Source organism: Stegastes partitus, unplaced genomic scaffold (genome assembly GCF_000690725.1).
Source record: "Stegastes partitus isolate 25-593 unplaced genomic scaffold, Stegastes_partitus-1.0.2 Scaffold460, whole genome shotgun sequence".
Classification (NCBI taxonomy): Eukaryota; Metazoa; Chordata; class Actinopteri; family Pomacentridae; genus Stegastes; species Stegastes partitus.
In genome coordinates this window covers 424,785-443,527 of record NW_007578191.1, presented here as the reverse complement: position 1 = coordinate 443,527, position 18,743 = coordinate 424,785, and the positions used below count along the sequence as shown (strand labels likewise).

General features: G+C 43.8%; 1 protein-coding gene across 1 annotated transcript; it reads right to left on the bottom strand.

Annotated features, from left to right (window-relative positions):
* Window positions 1–497: 497 nt before the first annotated feature.
* Window positions 498–17,524, bottom strand: loxhd1b (lipoxygenase homology PLAT domains 1b). Its single transcript, XM_008286631.1, has 27 exons — window positions 17,416–17,524; window positions 17,142–17,338; window positions 15,605–15,797; window positions 14,975–15,135; window positions 14,556–14,877; window positions 13,031–13,182; window positions 11,725–11,858; window positions 11,414–11,562; window positions 11,128–11,232; window positions 10,852–10,980; window positions 10,607–10,771; window positions 9,531–9,712; window positions 9,332–9,448; window positions 8,994–9,156; window positions 7,394–7,548; window positions 7,101–7,310; window positions 6,883–7,009; window positions 5,245–5,453; window positions 4,837–5,022; window positions 4,583–4,710; window positions 3,909–4,026; window positions 3,110–3,287; window positions 2,620–2,805; window positions 1,992–2,162; window positions 1,726–1,858; window positions 1,275–1,430; window positions 498–1,191 (listed from the first exon to the last, which is right to left on the bottom strand). The coding sequence occupies exons 1-27, from the start codon at window positions 17,522–17,524 to the stop codon at window positions 711–713; spliced, it is 4,716 nt and encodes a 1,571-aa protein (XP_008284853.1). The 3' UTR covers window positions 498–710.
* Between the last annotated feature and the right edge of the window lie 1,219 nt (window positions 17,525–18,743).

Sequence of the window (18,743 nt, the reverse complement as noted above, 5' to 3'; positions counted from 1 at the left end):
AGGAAATTATTCAGTATTACCCCAGTGGTGGTTCAACTTCACAGAGACATTAACATATTTTCTCCCCCAAAACAGTAATCTTTATTTCGCTGCGGTGCTGCTGATGCTGTTTCAACACCATCCACAATTAGTTTTCTTTTTCTGCAGCTGTCATTTCCCTTGTGCATTGCATTGTGGGAGAACACGGTTCATCAGCGGCCCACTCAGAAATCCTGTTTTTAGTATGATTGTTGTGAGTCTCGTTTATTTGTTGCTTTTCCAACTCCAGACGCCCGAAGCCTCTTTTGAGTCAGAGCGCGGGGATGGATCTGCTGTAATTCAAACAAGGTGATGGGGTTTCTGCTGGACTATTTTTCCGTCTTTGTTTCCCACCTGTAAGTCTCAAATGATTGGCACTTGGTTGTGAAAGACGTTCATGATCCATTTCCTTTGATCAAAAAGTCGAAACAAAGAGGATAATTAAAACTGATTGTTTATTGTGTGTTGTCATCATAACCAGATGTGTTTATTTGTCAAATTTTACAAGACAAGATGGTAACAAATGGCTTTTTTCTGAGGTTTGAGGAGGGGCAGTGGAAAGAGTTGGCACAAACTTTAAAAAAAGAATACTGGTTTTATCCCTTAAACGTTACATTCAAGTCTGTTAAATCCAACTTTTCCCTCACTGGTATGGAAACGCTCACCCGCTATTCGTTTCCGGCGTCTTCCCTTCAGTATTTGGGGTAAAGCACTCTCTGGATCTGCCCGTCGGCTTTACGCGCGTCCAGCCATTTTCCACACTGGAAGATGGTTGTGACTGAGTTGGCTGTGTTGGTCACCTCCACGCACTCCAGATACCACCCACAGCTGCTGCTGCTGCCGTCGTGCTCCACTTTGACCCTCAGCAGCTCCCCGAGGTCCAGCATCTCCAGGACGAAGCGGTCCGTCTGCCCTCGCTCGAAAAGGTTGCGGAACTTCTGCCGCAGCTGACGTTTCCCCGAGTCGCCGTTGACGCCGTAGACGGTGATGAAGACGTTGGCGTCCGTGCCGCCCCCTTTGACGTCCCCGGTGATGACAATGATTTCGTACTTGACGGGGACCAGGTTGCGGACTTTGCTGGCGAAGCTCTCGATGGACTTGTAGCACTCGAATGTCAGGAACTGGTCCTTTTTGGCCGCCAGGGGGATTTGTGCATCACAGTGGAAGAAATACCTGAACAAGAGGTTTAGAGTCAACATCATCATCAACGTGACACCTTATATAACACGATGTAGGCCGGGTGAGACCCCACTCACTTGTTTCCCAGCTCCTTTTCCGTCACCACCACCTCCATGACGTGCCAGGACGCTTCATTCTTCACCTTCTTGCCGTCTTTGGTGATGTGGCCGAGACAGATGCCAGCGATTTCCCCCACGTGCTTGGACGAGAACTCAAACGTGTCAGTGGCACCGCTGTGAAGGGGTGAGCAAAAAAAAAAAAATGTTTTAAAAAGTTTCAGCTACAGGCAGAGTTTATGCAGGGTTTGATTCTGAGCAGTTAAATTCAGTGGTCTGCCTGAGAGTTTTACTTTAGCGCGCCTCATGGGATTATCTCTCCCGAGAACAGAGACTTTGAGAACAGAAAGTGAAGCTACAAGATAAAAGAGGGTAGAAAAACAAAACATGTGAAAGAGGGGAGATTATGTAAGGCCACATAATAGGGTTTTCACCAAGAGCTGAGGTCCCTGGACTCTCTTTGAAGACCTACCATAAGAACTTCTTCTTCTTATTCTCCAGAACAAACTCTTTGGATCGGGATTTCCTTCCTTCCAGCACGATCCAGGCGTTTTCCACGGTGGAGGCGTCGTCTGTGTTCGCAGTTGTTGTGGCAATTTCATATTCTGTGGGAACGCAGAGAGAGAGAGATCGCTGCACTGTAATCATTTCACATCTGGCAAATGGTTGTAATTAGCTGCAAGTTGTTCGTCTCCGACATTTACAGAGCTTGTAATTATGTCTTCCATTTTTACTAACTGGTTTTGTCACTGAGGTCGACAGAGTCATTGTTGGCACAAGCCAGCTCCCTCATAATCTGCCCGTCGTCTTCGTTTTTAGCCAACCAGCGGTCGCAGGGGAACCTGAAGGTCTGGTCCATGGCCTCATCTTTGACATCGATGTACTCCAGGTGCCAGCCAGGAGCAGGGCCTGTTTACAACAACAAAGACCGCAGTAGTTTTATCTACTTAAAAACTTTCTCAAGCAGTTATTCTGGTATATTAATCGTAGCAACACTCAGGTGTTAATGGCTCCTGTAGGATATAAGTATCTGGAACTCCCAACTAGTCAGTCAGAACTGATGGATGAGAGGTGGAACATCTTCAAGGAACTCAAGCAAGTCCAGTTGCTACGATTAATCTACCAGAATAACCATGACCTGGAGGACTGAGAATCTTCACAGACATGTTCTCAAGCAGTTTGTCCATCATCAAATTCATCAGAAACTATTTGGCTAAATAAGCAGCAACATTAGTAATAAATGCAACTAGTTGGTCTCGGACATGTAAAGAAACAAACAACCCATAAAGATGTTAAAATAAGTCAATGAATGAATGAAAGTAGTTTTTCTGATTTTTCGGTCTAGTTATGCTCCTCTCCTGCTCACCTTTGTTGTCATGCCACACTCTGACTTTGGACAGCTCGCCCAGACTGAGGATGTCAGGAAATCTGAACACGTCTTTCGCTTTTCGCTCAAACTTGTTCCTGTTGGCGCTCTCCTTCAGAGGCAGCGTCCCAGTGTCTCCATACTCCCCAAATACCATCAGAAACACGTTGGCGTCGGTGCCAGCAGCTGGAATGTCATATAGATGAGCACCATCGACTCTGATACCAATCAATCCATTTATAGCAGTATGCTTGTTCAAATTAAACTCCCTATTGTCTGAGTTAGTGTTTGTAAAATGCTCAAAGAGGCCAACAAGCAAAATTCATTACGCTTTCAGAGACAAATCTGAGTCAACATCCTTAATCCTTTTTGTGAATTACACCTTTATTTGAAGGGGTGAGAAGCTATAAATGTTGGCTGGCTTATCCAAATTTATACAAACTTTCAAACACACGTCTTGAATCTACTGTAGAAAACTAATGTGACTCACCTCCGACATCACTGGTCTGGACTTGGATGATGTAGGTCGTTTTTTCCACCATCTCCTCCTCGTCCACCACCGCCGCCAGCTCACACACCTTCACCCTCCTCGGCCCTTTGGTCTTGGACAGCCAGTTCTCGTAGGTGAACTCGTACACTTCGTCTGTGGTGAGGTTCCGCATCAGGATCTAAGAGCATTTTTCACGCCGTTTACAACGCGGCCACGACAAGACAAAAGGTCTGAATCGGAAAGAAGCTCCGTGTCGTTTAGTCATAAGATTTAACATAAATCGTGAATCACTACGTGAGTCATGCGGGTTGAGTAAATTATGAAAAATATGCTACTGCAACATTCCTTTAAATAGCAATTTTCAAATGAATTTAAAAAGCAGTTTGTATTTGTGGCCTACATCGTATTAAACGAGATGCAAGTGTACAAAGTATGAACACAAATTGTTTGTACTTGAAAAGAATCAGATAAAACAATGCGGTTGCTCTCTGCACTCCGCAGCGGTAAATTGGACAAATAATTGGAGATATGCTGGTGACCTTTTTAGTTTTTTTTCTTTTTTCCCACTGGCTAATTAAAACTGTTTGATGGTGCATCAGAATCTGTCAGCCGAAGAAGAACTTTAGTTCACAGCTGTATTGTAATGATGCACGCTATGCAAACATCAGCTGCACCAAAGTCTGTGACCTGATTTCTGCTTTTGCTGCCACTGTGCAGCTGATGTTTGTCATTCTTTATTACATACTGCATTCTGATACCAGAGACCCATAGACAGAAACCCTTGCAGTCTTAATGTTACCCTGTCAAGAAACCAGTCTGGGCGGCTCCCGCTGCCATCAATCCGAACTCTGATCTTCTTCAAAGGAGCAATGTCATCTATCTCCAGGCTGAATGTGTCTTCTTGGCCTCTTTCAAATCTGGATGGAGCGATATGTATATGTACCAAATTTGCATTTCAAAGCATTTGGACACGGGTCGGGTATTCTAACAAAACAGTTTGACCTTTATTAAAAACAAGCACGACAGCTTTCTAACAGAATACTTTCATGGCTTTACATTAAACATGTAGCCGGAGTCAGCAGCTGGTTGGCGCGGCGCGGCTTTGGGCGAGAAAACAACAAAGCAGCTAGCCTAGCTCGGCCCAGAGGTAACGGCGCTGATTAACACATTATATCTTGTTTATTTAATCTGTACGAAAACCAAAGTGTAAAAGCGTTTTGTGGGGGTTTATGTGGCAGACTATTTCCTGGCTGCGAGCAGTGATTTTCAGGAGACTTGTCATCGAGCAAGCAGCGCAGGCCAAGGAAATTACTGCTGTGGGCCAAAAACATAGTCCGGCACATAAACAGAGATTTGATGATTGAACACTTTGGCTTTATGAGATGCAACATGTAAATCAGTGAGTTTTAGTGGTGCTGGTAGATTCTGTTACACTTGGTCACTCTTTCCTTTATTGAAACTGATCAGACTGACCTGTCCTCATTTTTCGGCAGCAGCATTTCCTCAGTGCTCCCGTTGGCTCCGTACACGGTCAGGAAAACGTTGGTATCGGTCCCTGCGTACTGAGTGTCACCTGTGACAACCGTGGCTGAATAAACAACCTGAAACACACAGCAGATAACACTGATGCCGAAGAGACAATTTCAGTTTTTTTTCTTCCTTTTTTTTTATGTAACACGTTAACTGAATGTTTTCCAAGACATCATATTTTAGGTGCGGTGACTCACTTTGCGGATAATGTTGATCGTGCTGGAGTCCAGCACATTGAACAGTCTGGCAGTCAGACCATCTCCCCTGTCTTTAGCCAGCCAGCACTTGCATGGAAAGATGTACTTGATACCTTTGGTTGGCACGGCAACCGACACCTCATCCACCAACCAGCAGCTCTCTGGTGTGACACCGTTATGGCCAAGCTGAGGAAGAGACACGAGAGGAAAGAGAGAGAGGGAGGGAGGGGGAAGGTAGAAGTGGGAATTGATATATCATTTGATTTTGTTTGATCTAGGTACCAGAAGGCACAGCGAGAATTAATTATTGCTGAGCTAGAATGGCTTTATTTGAATTTTTAACATCAGCGCGTCTGAGTGAGGCAGCAGAGCGGAGACAGTTTCACAGATTTGGCCACAGATCCTCACTTCCACCCGCTTGATCTCTCCTACGTCCGTCCCGTAGCACACAAAGTGCTCCATGGCGCCGGCTGCGAAGGACGTCTTCCCCTCCGGATGGTCCAGCCACAGTCGGTCTGTCTCGAGCTCACCGGGGCCGATGATGATGATGTAGACCCTGGCTGTAGTGCTGGCATCCCGGTCTATCCCCGTGGACAGGGTGAAGTGATATGGGATGACTGGGTGAGAGAGAAGAATTGGTTAATAAATGTTTTTTTAAATTTCAAATCTAGGACAAACTCTGAGCTTCCTCGGACTATTCGGACTTCTTCGCATTAATAATATCATCCGTCTCCAGGCTATATGCGTCTTTTTGACCTTGCTCAAATCTAGGTGGAACTAATATCCCGGCTTTTCTTAAAATAATGCTTTGGCATTTTGGGAAATGCCTTTTCTTTCTGATGGTTAGTTGAGGATTGAGGACTGATGCCACTCTTATGTCTGTACAGTACATTTTAAAGCCATAGCCGGCAGCCAGTTAGTTTAAATTAGCATAAAGACTGGAAATAAGGGGCAACAGGTGGCCTGGCTGTGTCTGAGAGTGAACTAATCCTCCTACCAGCACCTCTAAAACTTGGAGCCTGCCATGCAAGAAGGAAGCTCTTCCTCTAGAAGCAGCACATTAAGGCTCGACACAAGTTTGGACAACGATAAGACTTTCTGGAGGAGCGTTCTGTGGTCAGATGAAACAATATTTGAGGTACAGTTACCAGAAATATGTTTAGAGCAGAGGGTATAAGGCCTTTAACCCCAAGAACACTATACCCATAGTCATGCATGGTGGTGGTAGTATTATGCTCTGGGGTTGTTTTGCTGCCAGTAAACTGGTGCTTTACACAAAATAAAGGGAACTATTTAGGAAGACCTAAAATCATCAGCCAGACAGTTGAGTCTTGGACATAGCTGGGTGTTGCAGCAAGACCATGACCCCAAACACATCAGAATTGGTAGAGAAATGGCTAAATAGGATCAGAATTAAGGTTTTCCACTGGTTTCCCATCAAGAACCTGTGGGCATTGATAAAGGAACAAGAAAGCAGACAAATTTATGTGAACTGCTCCAATTGTGTCAAGAGGAGTTGTCAAAGATCCAACCAGAAGCCTGTGGACGGCTTCCAAAACCACCCAGTTGAGGTGAAAATGACCAAATATTAGCGTTGCTGCATGTATTTTTATGACCCAGCAGATTTTGCCTGTAGTAAATCTTTATAAGAACCAAAATCCAACAGAAAGAAGCACTTCCCCCCCCCTTTAGATTAAGAAAACAAAAAGCAGCATGAAGAGCTTTTGATGTATTTGCAGTTTTCTTAAACTTTCAGTCAGGCTGTTTCCAGTCTCCAGCTGTTGCCAAACATTCAGTACATAACATGACAGTGTTATCGATCTTCTCATACATTTCCCACAATGTTGGCCTGTTTCTTTAATTTTGTCTGATCCGGTTGAAATTGTAGAATTAACTGTGCACCCAAAAGTTCTTATTTAGTCTTGGTATGGCTGATGTTTTTAATGTTGAGGAATTTTCAACAGGTTCTCTGATGTTTGTCTGTGAAAGCCCATCTCATCATATTCCACCCTGACAGAAACCTGAGGTACAGCTTTGTGGCCTTACTTGGACCCTCTTCCACCACTGCCACCTTTTTCTTCTTTTTCTTCTTGTTGGCGTTTCTGTCCAGTCCTAGTTTGGCCTGAGCTATCGTCTTAGAATATGGATCGGTGCTTCTTTCACCCTCGTAGCCCTAAAGCAGACACAGAACCGACAGCTGTCACTGCAGCAGGAATCAAACACAAAGAGCAATACGGCATTCTCTTTACTAAACTTTAACACACCTTCACAAAGAAGGTCCTTTCTATTCGTTTGTCCTCCTTCTTCGTCGACAGCCAGCGCTCACACAGGAACATGTACACCTCCTCCGTTTCAACGTCCAGCACCTCCACCTGGTCCAGGTACCAGTCGGCCCCCATCATGGAGTTGTCATGGCGGATGCGAATCTTAAACACCTGCCCCAGGTCCACAGCCTCAATGGTGAACTTGTCCACCTAAGAGAGCAAACAGAATTGAAGAGATTTTGACTACCTTTGGACACCAGCAGTAATGTGACTCAGCTGCTCCCACCATGTACCTCTCCTCTCTCAAACTTGTTCTTGTTGTTCTCAGATTTGGCGAGTTTGCGCGGTCCTGTGTCTCCCAGGTCTCCGTAAATGGTGAGGAAAACGTTGGCATCGGTTCCTGCTCCGTACATGTCACCCGTCCGAACCGACACTGTGTATGTGTGAGCTGTATGGAAGAAAAAAAACGTAGCTGTGAATTCAGCAGATGCACAACATGTGAGCTCACAGATATTTAAAGTCGACAGGACTGCAAGATTCAGTCAAATCTGGAATGTCCCTGCTTTAAATGAACTAGTCCAACAGGATGTGTTCATATAGTATAGTGTCTCAGAGTCGGACTTTCCTCCCTATTAAACCACATCCGACCTTTTTTTCCTTTTCTTTTACTAACAAAGACTAAAAGCTAGAAAACAGGTTGTTTGTCAGACCGTGAAAACAGAACGCAGCACTGAGTGTGTGTCCCTGCAGACGACAATAAAGAAAAGGTAAGAAACCATCAGTCTGCTGTGTATACTCTGTTATGATGAGGTAGGGAACTATTGTTGCTGCTGCTGTTGTAAAAACGGCTCACGTGGGTTTAATCGGTGTGTGCACCTCGGAGAACTGATTATAAAAGCAAAGGGTGGTCACACTAAACACTGATGTGATTTTTTGTTTCTGTTTACTGCACTTTGCATGAACTTAACTGATCAATAAAATCAATTATTATTATTATCCATCATGCCATACCTGCACATATCCATATGTACATTCATTATGCCTCAGCTGTACATTTAAAAGGTGTACATAGTCTTCATTATTTCTTTGTTTTTAGCCTTTTTGTACTTCCCCATCTTGCTTCTTTAATGCCTCATTTGTATCTAGCTGGTGGTTCAATAAAGTTTATCCCATCTTATGTCATTGTTCAAAGAAGTATTTACACATCCAGCAGTTGTGGAGTCATTCATTCTGAGCTTTGTTTTTGGCCACTTGGTTTCAACTTCCGAGGGAAATATGTGTGTCTTTAGCAGCTAAACTCTCCTTTATGTTCACCCTCTAGTCTCCAACTGTCCGTCTGCCATTTAGCGCTGAGCAGTAGTGGGTTTTTCAGAGATTATTCGGTGCAAACAGCTGCCTGCTGTGGCCAGAAACTGTGCCATAAGCACTGTGAGAATGAACCAGACAGTGAAGCTGCAGGCCGGACAGATAAACAATGAGAACTCAGTGTAAGGCTCCATAAAGCAGAAGGGAGCTGCAGATTCAGGCAGGTTAGTCACTATGAACAACCCCTTTCACACTGTTTTCTCATTTTGTACATTATTATTATAAAAACTTGGATTATAGTCAAGAATGGGAGTACTGTATTATCAGCAAAGTGTACTTCAAGGTTCAGATATCACTAGTTTAAGTAGTCATTATGCAGAAAAACAGCATCTGTGAGTATTATATTATGTGTAGTGATGTTTTACTGGGATAGACGCTCCAGCCTGGGTTACCTTGAAGTACTCTTAACTATTTTAATCTTCAAGGTAATGGTTTAATGGAAATACTTATCCCAGATTTGCCCATAAGTACTGTACTTGAGTAAATGTACTTCATTACATTCCGTGAGTGAAATCAGGTCAAACCTACTTTCCAAAGCGTCCTCCACCTCAGTTTCAGTCCTTTTCAGCGTGCCGTCCCTGAGGAGCTTCTCTGTGATGATGTCCGAGGGGACCAGCTCCCTCACCGTCTCCCCGTCGTCCTCAGACTTGGCGAGCCAGCACTCGCATGGGAAAATAGTCGTCTCCGAACCCTGCCATTAAAAACACAGACAAATCCCCAATCTGGGCTCTGCTGTGTCTGTCTAGCATGGAAGTAAAGTAGATCTGACTCTGTAGGCCGGATGATGCTTATTTATTCATAATTTAATTGGAGGACTTATAAGGAAACTCTTATGGATGCATCTCAAGTGTATTTCTTTTTACTACCTTTCCTTTCCTGAGCTGCCGCCTGATCTCCACCCTGTCGAGGTGCCACCCCGGGTTGGTTCCCCTGTTGTCGTGTCCTATCCGGATTTTCTCGATAATATCACCGATGTCCTCCAGCTGTGAAAAGACAACTCACACAGTTCACAGACCAGCAGCTGCTGTTTTAAAGCCTCTATACAGTCCACGTCCACATTCTCACCTCCACAATGAACATGTCCTCAGCTCCTCTCTCAAAGTACAGACGTCGCTCTCTCTTGTTGACACACAGGTGTTTCTGCTGTGTGCAAACCCCCTTACGTCCGTACAGGACTATGAACACATCAGCGTCGGTTCCCGCTCCGAACACGTCGCTGGTGTAGATCTTTATCTCATACGGCACAACTGAAAAAACGGAGGAGATGGTTTGTTGGTGAGCTGGAAAAGAGTTAGAAGTTGCAGTTTGGGCATTTTGTGGAGCTCCTGAAGTCCCAAAAACATTGTAGGAGCATAAGATTTTAATCTGAGCACACAAGTTAAGTCAAAAATATAATTCTGTGGTTACTTTAGGAGCTCTTTATCAGGTATTGTATGCAGGACTACATTTGTAGGATGTTAGAAACCAATACATTTGAAGATCAAGTATGTTTTTCGCCCATTTTTTTTATTTAATTGGTCATACTTGGGGAGATTTTGAATGCAAAATACATTATAATGGAATAAAATCGGATAATCGTGCACCGTTATGTAATGTTCAATTAGAATGTTGGCGCCCACTTTCTACAAATACCATAATATTAAAGGAATGTGCAGATTTCTTTATAGTTATTGCATTTTGTTTGTGTCATTTTTAGATTTATTACAGTTGATTAAATGATGATGGACTCCTGCTACAAAAGGGAGTGGAGAGGCAGACGTAGACTTCACATTACAACCTGCAATATTATCAGTTTTGGTATTTTTTCGCCTGTTAAAAGCAAAAATAAATCAGCTGTCATAGATGATCCGTGATTTTTTTTACACGTGTAGGTCAAGAAGCAAAAAATCCTGCTGCGATGCTTTCTAAAAGGCAGGAAATCGCATCGACATTATTAACACTCCTCCCAGTCGATGCTCTGACAAGCTCTGTTCTCCAGAAAGAGTGCTCTGAATACATTTCACAGCTAATGCTTCCACACTCCTTTATCGGAGTAAAAAAAAATTTTTTGCATAAAGCACTTTTGCAGGGATATTTCTCAATCAACGCTCTGCTACTTTCACTAATGGGTTTGAGTACTCCTCGCTCGGCTGTTCGCTCACATGGCATGTAGAGCTCGGTCTGCAGCTCGGCAGGATAGAGATCCCTCACAATCGCACCGTCATCCTCTCCTTTATCCAACCAGCGGCCACAAGGGAAGCGGAGCCTCTGACCTTGTGAGGGGGCGTCAATCTCAACCCAGTCCAAGAACCAACCAGAAGAACCCCCTGAAACGAGGAAACATGTTGTTCAGTTTCTTACACTGCGCTGCTTATTTTATCTTCTGCAGAGCCTTTCCTCTCCTCACCTGAGTTGTCGTGCCCGATTCGAAGCTTCTCCAGGTCGCCCAAGTCCACGGCCTCCACGGTGAACTCGTTGATCATCCCCTGTTCAAACTTATTCTTATAGTTCTTACAAGCCTTTAGGTTGATGATCCCTGAGGGGTGATGAAAATGAAAAATACTTTATTCATCCCAGAAGGGAAATTCAATCTCAAAATTAAAAAAAAACGTGATATGAAGGTTTTTAATTTCAGATTATTATCATGTAGCCAGTAACACACAGCGTGGATGAATTATCGCACCTGTGTCGTCGTTTTCACCGAAGAGAACGGCAAAGACGTTGGCATCGGTTCCAGCGTACTTCTTTTCTCCAGTTTTGATTTTAAGGGTGTATGTAGTCGACATGGCTGCAAGATAAATTGAATAAGTCAGTGTTTTAAGCCTTTTCATCTTCACACCGATACAAGAGACCCTCTTTGTTCTCATCTACACCTGCATATTTCACAGCACTTAGATAAATACTTAAACACGGACTCCTTTTATCTCATCCCTCTGCTAAAACATGAGCCGGCTTTGAAACTGCACTACATTTCTGCTCGAGCCCCAGAGTGGCTCCGGTGCCCTCCCCGTCGTCGTCCTCCTTCCACATGAAGGCCTCGTCCACGGGAACCAGCTCCCTCGCTATCTGCCCGTCGTCCTCATCCACCGCCAGCCAGCGGTTACACGGGAAGTAGTATCTACAGAGCCAAGAAAGGCCTCGTATCAGCTCCGACTCAAAGATGACACGCTGTTACGTTGTGCAATTACACAAAACCGTTAATCTTTAAAGGGTACAGTGGGCTCTTTCGTCATCTTTAATTGAACAGCTGAGAAAAACCCACGCAACGGGTTTCACCTACGTGGTGTCTTCCTTCGTGTCCACTATCTCGACACGATCCAGGTACCAAGATGAGTAGGGCTGAGTGTTGTCGTGGCGGATTCGTAGCTTCTTCAGAGGGCCCAAATCAATAGCCGTCACGGTGAAAACATCCTCCTGCAAAACACAGCAAACCAGAGATACTGCGGTGTTGCAGACATGACTTTTTTTTTTTTTTTTTTTTTTTTTTTTCGCAGGATGAGAGAGAAAGGTGGGATGGTGTGCAACCAGTCGCGGACAAAGTGTTCAGAGATTCAAGTAGTATTATCGGAGTGTAAAAGCACTCAGTCATAGCATGAGAAAAATGTAGAACCTGTTTGGCAGAACAACCTGTTTTTACGCTGTTTCATTGTTGTGAAGCTACCTGGTTGGTTACATCCTTTGCAGTACATCATGTATTATGTCTCGATGATGTGTTTTGCATGAAAAATATGAATTTGTCCAGCTGTCACATTGATGGAGTGAAGTAAAAAGCACCACTTGGCCCACAGAGATGCAGCAGAATTGAGTTGTGAAATCTAAATATGACAAAAACAATCTCACAACAAGGTTGATTCAGGAACTGTTCTTTTGATTGAATCACACAACTTGTTTGTTCACTTAGATTTTCCATGGCACCTGTCGAAACGCTCCAGAACAGGTAGCAAGATTGTTTTTGTCTTCAGCTGTTTTCAAGGTCAAGAATAAACCTTCCGTCTTGATTTTCTATTTTATTTCTGCCACTTAAAGTGAATTTTCTAACCGATTCCTGTCACAAACAAAAGCAGAGCTTCTGAATGAGCGTCGCACGTCACCGAACGACAACAACCTATCGCTGCTTTTGATCTGCGGGTTAGAAATAAAAGCCGATTGTCTGTGGTCGTGAGTTCCCACAGAGCCAGGTGTAAAGGAGGGATGAATAATTCACAGGTGTGGATAAAGTAATGAGTAAAAGTAGGACAGGTTCAATGACACACAGGACTCCGCAGAGCTCCACTCAGTCACAGCTGGCTCGCCTGCAGGAGAGCTTGTAATCCTACCAGAATACACTCCCACCGCCCACACCTCGGTGCAAGGCTCATGTTGCGTGGAAGTGCCTGAATCTTTGACTAATTTTCAGCCAGATACCCTTCCAGGAAAAGATGTGCATCCCTGATTAAACTTAATGTGAATGTCAAGTGGTGTGATATTAAAAAAAAAAACATGTTCCCGCCTTTTTCCCAACTTCACCAGTAACATTTTTTCAATCTCTCCTTTAATCTTGCCGATTTAGAAAGTCGCCGGTGGTGTCTTTGTTCAACCCATCATACCTGCCCACGCTCGAATTTGTTGAGGTTGTCAGAATTCTTCAGGTAGCGCTCTCCGGTGTCTCCGTTCTCGCCATAAATATTAATGAAGACGTTGGCGTCGGTCCCGGCTCCCAGCATGTCACCGGTGAAGACGCACACTTCGTAGGTGTTGACTGTCAGACAATACAAGGGATGAATTACTAACACCTCTTTAACCCGTCACGCATGTCGGTCAGGAAACCGTGTCGAATCAAACCGTGCGCGGCTACAACATCAACAATGAGTACAGTGATATAAAAAATAAAAAAGTCCTAAAAAATAATTTAAAATGGAGCAAATAGCCAACTCTCTATAGCACCAGAAAAGGTAGAGGTGGTACTAGGAGTGCTCTCAGGCAGAAAGCTTATTTACTGAATGTACTGAAGACATCCACTGAAACACAATTTACTTAAATTAACTCATCAGTTAATAAAGCAGCCTTTTAAAAAGTTTCTTTCATCTTGTGTCGCTGTGCTTTAATCACAGAGGATAAAGCTGCAGCTAGTTTCTTGATTGACTAGAGATGTGATAAAAGGCAGCGCTGACAATGGACGTTCTTACAGGAGAAAATAATAATAATGAAGACAGTGGGATGCTCACTGGAAACACGGGTTAAAAAAAATAAAAACATAGTTATGCACAGTGTTCATGCTGCTGATGCTCGGTAAAGGAGAAGAGGGATCGTATAGAAAGTGGGCTTGCTTTGAAGTTACAATCCTAATCATTTCAGTTCTGCTTGATTTCATATGTGCATGCACTCAATCCAACACCTGCTTGCTTCATATCCTCTAAATACCTTTTGCATTTGAATTCAGTGCAGGGATGGTGGACTAGACCAGCGAGCATGCCAGTTACTACATGAAGAGGTGACTAAAGAGTGTAATGGTAGAGTTAATGCCAGCTATAGGTTGCATCAAAAAAATATCCATCCATCTATCCATCCATCCATCCATTATCATCCATCCATCCATCTATCCATCCATCCATCCATCATCTATCTATCCATCCATCCATTATCATCCATCCATCCATCCATCCATCCATCCATCCATCCATCCATCCATCCATTATCTATACACTGCTTATTCCTCATTAGGGTCGTGGGGGGCTGGAGTCTATCCTTGGACAGGTCACCAGTCTATCACAGGGCTACGTATCAAAAAATATGCTGAAAATAATAACGTGCCCCAATCTTATGTTGGTTTTTCAAGAAAATGTAAAGTATTTTTGCATATTTTTTGCTAAGGTGTGTCCATGCAACAATGAATATTCTTCCCTCCTGAATTCATCAGTGCATAAGAACCTGTCAGTGGTATATTTAAAAAAAAAGCCAAAGTGATTTGGTGCATTTTCCATTTGGCAGTATCCACACAGTGACAGGTTTTGTTTTGGGTTACGTTGCCAGTTCTGTGGCTGCTCAACTGCCAGGGAAAGTCTTAAGTTAATGCTCACCTCCTCTCTCTCTCCCTGAAGTCCAGCATTACACTCGGCTGTGTTCATTTCTTACCTTCCAGCTCTTCTGCGTCTTCAGGCAGCAGCTCCACCACCAGCTCTCCATCCTCCTCCCCGCCGGCCAGCCAGCGCGAACAGGGAAAATGGTACGTCAGCACCACTTCTCGCATCTCCTCTCCTCCGTCCTCATCCTCATCGTCCTCGTCTTTCTTCTTTTTCTTCTTCTTTTTCTTGTCTTCCTTCTTCTTCTCTTTGGGCACCAGAGCCATGATCAGATGCTTGAGGTCCACCGTGTCCAGGAACCAGCCTGATCCGATCCCGGAGCCGTCGTGACCGATGCGTATCTTGAAGATCTTCCCCACATCTTTGGCCTCAATCTGAGGAGCAATGTTTTGACTCTGTGTTTGTTTGGCGTTCAGATTGAACTTCTGAGGTGCTTTTTGGAGCCACTGCAAGCATGAAACGTGATGATACCTTGAATATTTCTGTCGTGTTTCTCTCGTAGTTGTTGGATCTGCTTTCGAGCGTCATGATCTCCGTCTTCCCCTTGTCTCCGTAGATCTGGATGAACACTTTGGCGTTGGTGCCAGCGAACGTCACATCTCCAGTCACTACTGTTATCTCGTAGTTTATCACTGGAAAAATGACAAAAAAACAAAGAACACAGAAATGATTCATGGTCAGTCTTAGTGCTAGTTATATATGTTTGTGTGCACATGCATAGAAAACTGTATAGGATGTTCTAAATATCAGTTACAGGGTGGTTTTGAGACTAAATTAAAAGGCAAATGCAAGATTATACTATATTTGAATAAAATGGCATCTAGATTTTTAGCTAATTTGTTAGAAAGCCTGAATTTTAACTATTTATTTGGTATTCTGTCCTGTTGGTGTTTATCTGTGGGCGCTCTGCTTCAAACACTTCAAACAATTATCCTGCTGCAGATGAACAAAGTTCTTTGATCTGAGCTGAACTGAAGCTACAAACCTATTGTGAAACACAGGATCTGAGTTCACCGAAAGGTTCTAAAAACTTATTGTGAAATACAGCGTGTGTGTGTGTGTGTACATGCAGTTTGTTCTGATGGTGAGAGTGTTGCCTACGTTGCTCCATGTCCAGGGTCTCGCTGGGGTAAATCTCCACCTCCGTCTTGCCGTCGGCCTCGTCCTTGCACAGCCAGCGGTGACTGGGGAACATGTAGTGCCTCCCGTGAACCGGAACCATGATCTGAACACTGTCCAAGAACCAGCCGGCGCGCATGCCTTCGTTGGTGTGGCCAATCATCAGACGGTTGATCTGGAATAAGATTTAATAGACAGCACTATGAGAATTTGATGAATAAAATCTATTCTAGAGGCATTTAATAAGGAGTCACAAGAAAGAATAAGACAAAAGTATTTATGCACTTTATCTCCAGCTTTAAATGCTAACTTTAAAATCTAATGAAAGCTCAGCCGCTTTCTATAAACAGATGCCGAAAACCATATTTACAGCTACAAATTCACTCAGAATGCAAAGTGAAGGTCTTGTCTAGACCAGTGGTTCTCAAACTGGGGGTTGGGACCCCCATTGCGGTCCCAAGATGTTTTCAGGGGGTCGCCAGATCATTGTTGAAAAAAAATAAAAATAAATAATAATAGGGCTGCAAGGTGGCGCAGTTGGTAGCACTGTTGCCTCGCAGCAAGAAGGTTGCCGGTTCGCGTCCCGGTGGGGACACCGGAATCTTTCTGCGTGGAGTTTGCATGTTCTCCCCGTGCAGCGTGGGTTCTCTCTGGGTTCTCCAGCTTCCTCCCACACAGTCCAAAAACATGTTGAGGTTAATTGGTGATTCTAAATTGTCCGTAGGTGTGAATGTGAGTGTGCTTGGTTGTCTGTCTCTAAGTGTGGCCCTGCGATGGACTTGCGACTTGTCCAGGGTGTCCCCTGCCTTCGCCCTAAGTCGGCTGGGATAGGCTCCAGCCCCCCCGCGACCCTAATGAGGATTAAGCGGTGTATAGAAAATGGATGGATAAATAATAATGGTAATAATAATAATAGTAATAAAGCCTACAATTATCAAATAAATTTGTATTATGGCTGTCAAAATTAAAGTGTATACTCTTCCCATTCCTTTTTTGAACTTGTTAATATTATGATTTCGTTACGCAATATTATTTTACTCTGTTTAAAATTATTTTCTTTTGTTTTTATATTCTTTTTCCCTTTCATTTGTTCAAAATAAATTCAAATAATTCATTCATTCAAAAGAAAATCAACGTGTTAATTTAAAGAGATTAATCTGTGGAATTAAGGAATTAATTTTTAACGCATTAATGCATGAACAACAAAGTTATTACTCATGAGATACTAAAAATTCAAATCGGGGGGTCATGAACACAAACTTATCTTGGGGGTAGTGGCTCAAAAAGTTTGAGAACCACTGGTCTAGACCTCTGATGATGATCATAGTCACATGTAATTGAACTGTTCAGATGTAATAACCCGACATTGATCATATGGTTCATTCAAAGTGCCTCAGCAGCTTATGCTATTACCACTGGTGACTCCAGACTGAACTGAGCTACAGCATATTTGACTGTCTGCCTTTGACAAATGACGTTTAAAGATTTTCACAGCACTGTCAACATCAAACGGGAGAACCTGTCCAATATCAAAGGTTTCCACAGTGAAGATGTCGACGCGGCCCGTCTCAAAGTAGTTCCCCAGGTTGTTGGCAGAGACCAGCAGCATCATCTTGCTGGTGTCGCCTTTTTCTCCGTAAAGCTTGACGAACACGTTGGAGTCTGAACTGCCTCCGGGGATGCTCCCCGTCTTCACTGCGATGTGATAGTTGACGTCTAACATACACGGAGAGACACAAATGTAAGCATGAACAGAACATTTAAATGTAAAACTCCAGTCTGCTCTAACTTACTGTAAAGACGCTGTCCTTCTGAGAACGGCACCAACTCTCTGACAATCTGCCCGTCATCCTCGTTGCGGTCCAGCCACCTGCGCATCACATTTAGGAAATAAACCCTCATCTTATCATTCTGTTGCAACAGTTATTGCGCGTACACTCACGGAGCACTTTACTGGGAACACCTGCTTATTCATGTGATTATCCAATCAGCTAATCACGCGCCAGCAGTGCAGATACATAAAAAGGCCGCAGATACACGTCTGGAGCTGATTTTGGAGAAAAATGTTATCACAGTGTCTTTGTTTGTGCCAGATGGGCTGGTCTGAGCCTTCCTGAAACCGATCATCTCCTGTGATTTTACTCTGATTTGAACAAGAAAAACTAAAAACATCCAGTGAGCAGCAGCTATGTGGACAGAACAGCCTCGTTGACGAGAAAGAAGGACATGGTTTGAGCTGACAGAAAGGCCAGAAAGGCCAGAAAACCAGAGCACAAAAGCATCTCAGACTGAACAACAAGGGCCAACGTTGAGGCGGATGAGCTACAACAGCAGAGACCACATCTATCAGCCAATAGCATAAATGTAAGGCTGCAGTGGGCACAAGTTAACAAAAACTGGACAGGTGAAGACTGAGAAAACTGGTGAATCTTGATTTATGCTGTTGCTGCAGATGGTAGGTTGAGAATTTGGCACCAACAGCAAGAATCCACGGAGCCAACCCGGTTTGTGTCAGCAGTCCTGGCTGCTGCTGGTGTAATAGCGTGGAGAATGTTTTCTTGGCACACTTTGTGTCCCTTAATGGTAATCAATCATTGCTCAGATGCAACAGCCTGTCTGAGTATTGTTGCTGACCATGTGCATCTGTCTGCGGTGGCTCAGGTGGTAGAGAGGGCTGTTAATCACACACCTAGCGTCTCTGGACAAGACGCTGAACCCAAAGTCCAGCGTTCAGTGTCCAGATAGCAGCTTAGCACCACACATGGCAACTCTGCCGCTGTTGTTGTGTCCATGTGTGTTGAATGGGAACACTGTAAAGTGCTTTGAGTACCATTACGTTAGAAAAGTGCTATGTAAGTGGAGACCATTTATCAGGGCTACAATTTATCCGCCCTCTAATGGCTACTTGCAGCATGGTAATGCACCAAGTCACAGAGCAAAAGCCGTCTCAGTGTCATTTCATAAACATGACTATGAGTTTAGTGGACTACACACTAAACCCATCAGATATGCAGGATGAATGTGCAGCTGGTAAACCTGCAGAAATTATGACATGCAATTATGTCAACATGGAATCTCAAAAGACATCTTGCGCACCAAGAGTTGATGTTTCAGAGCAAAG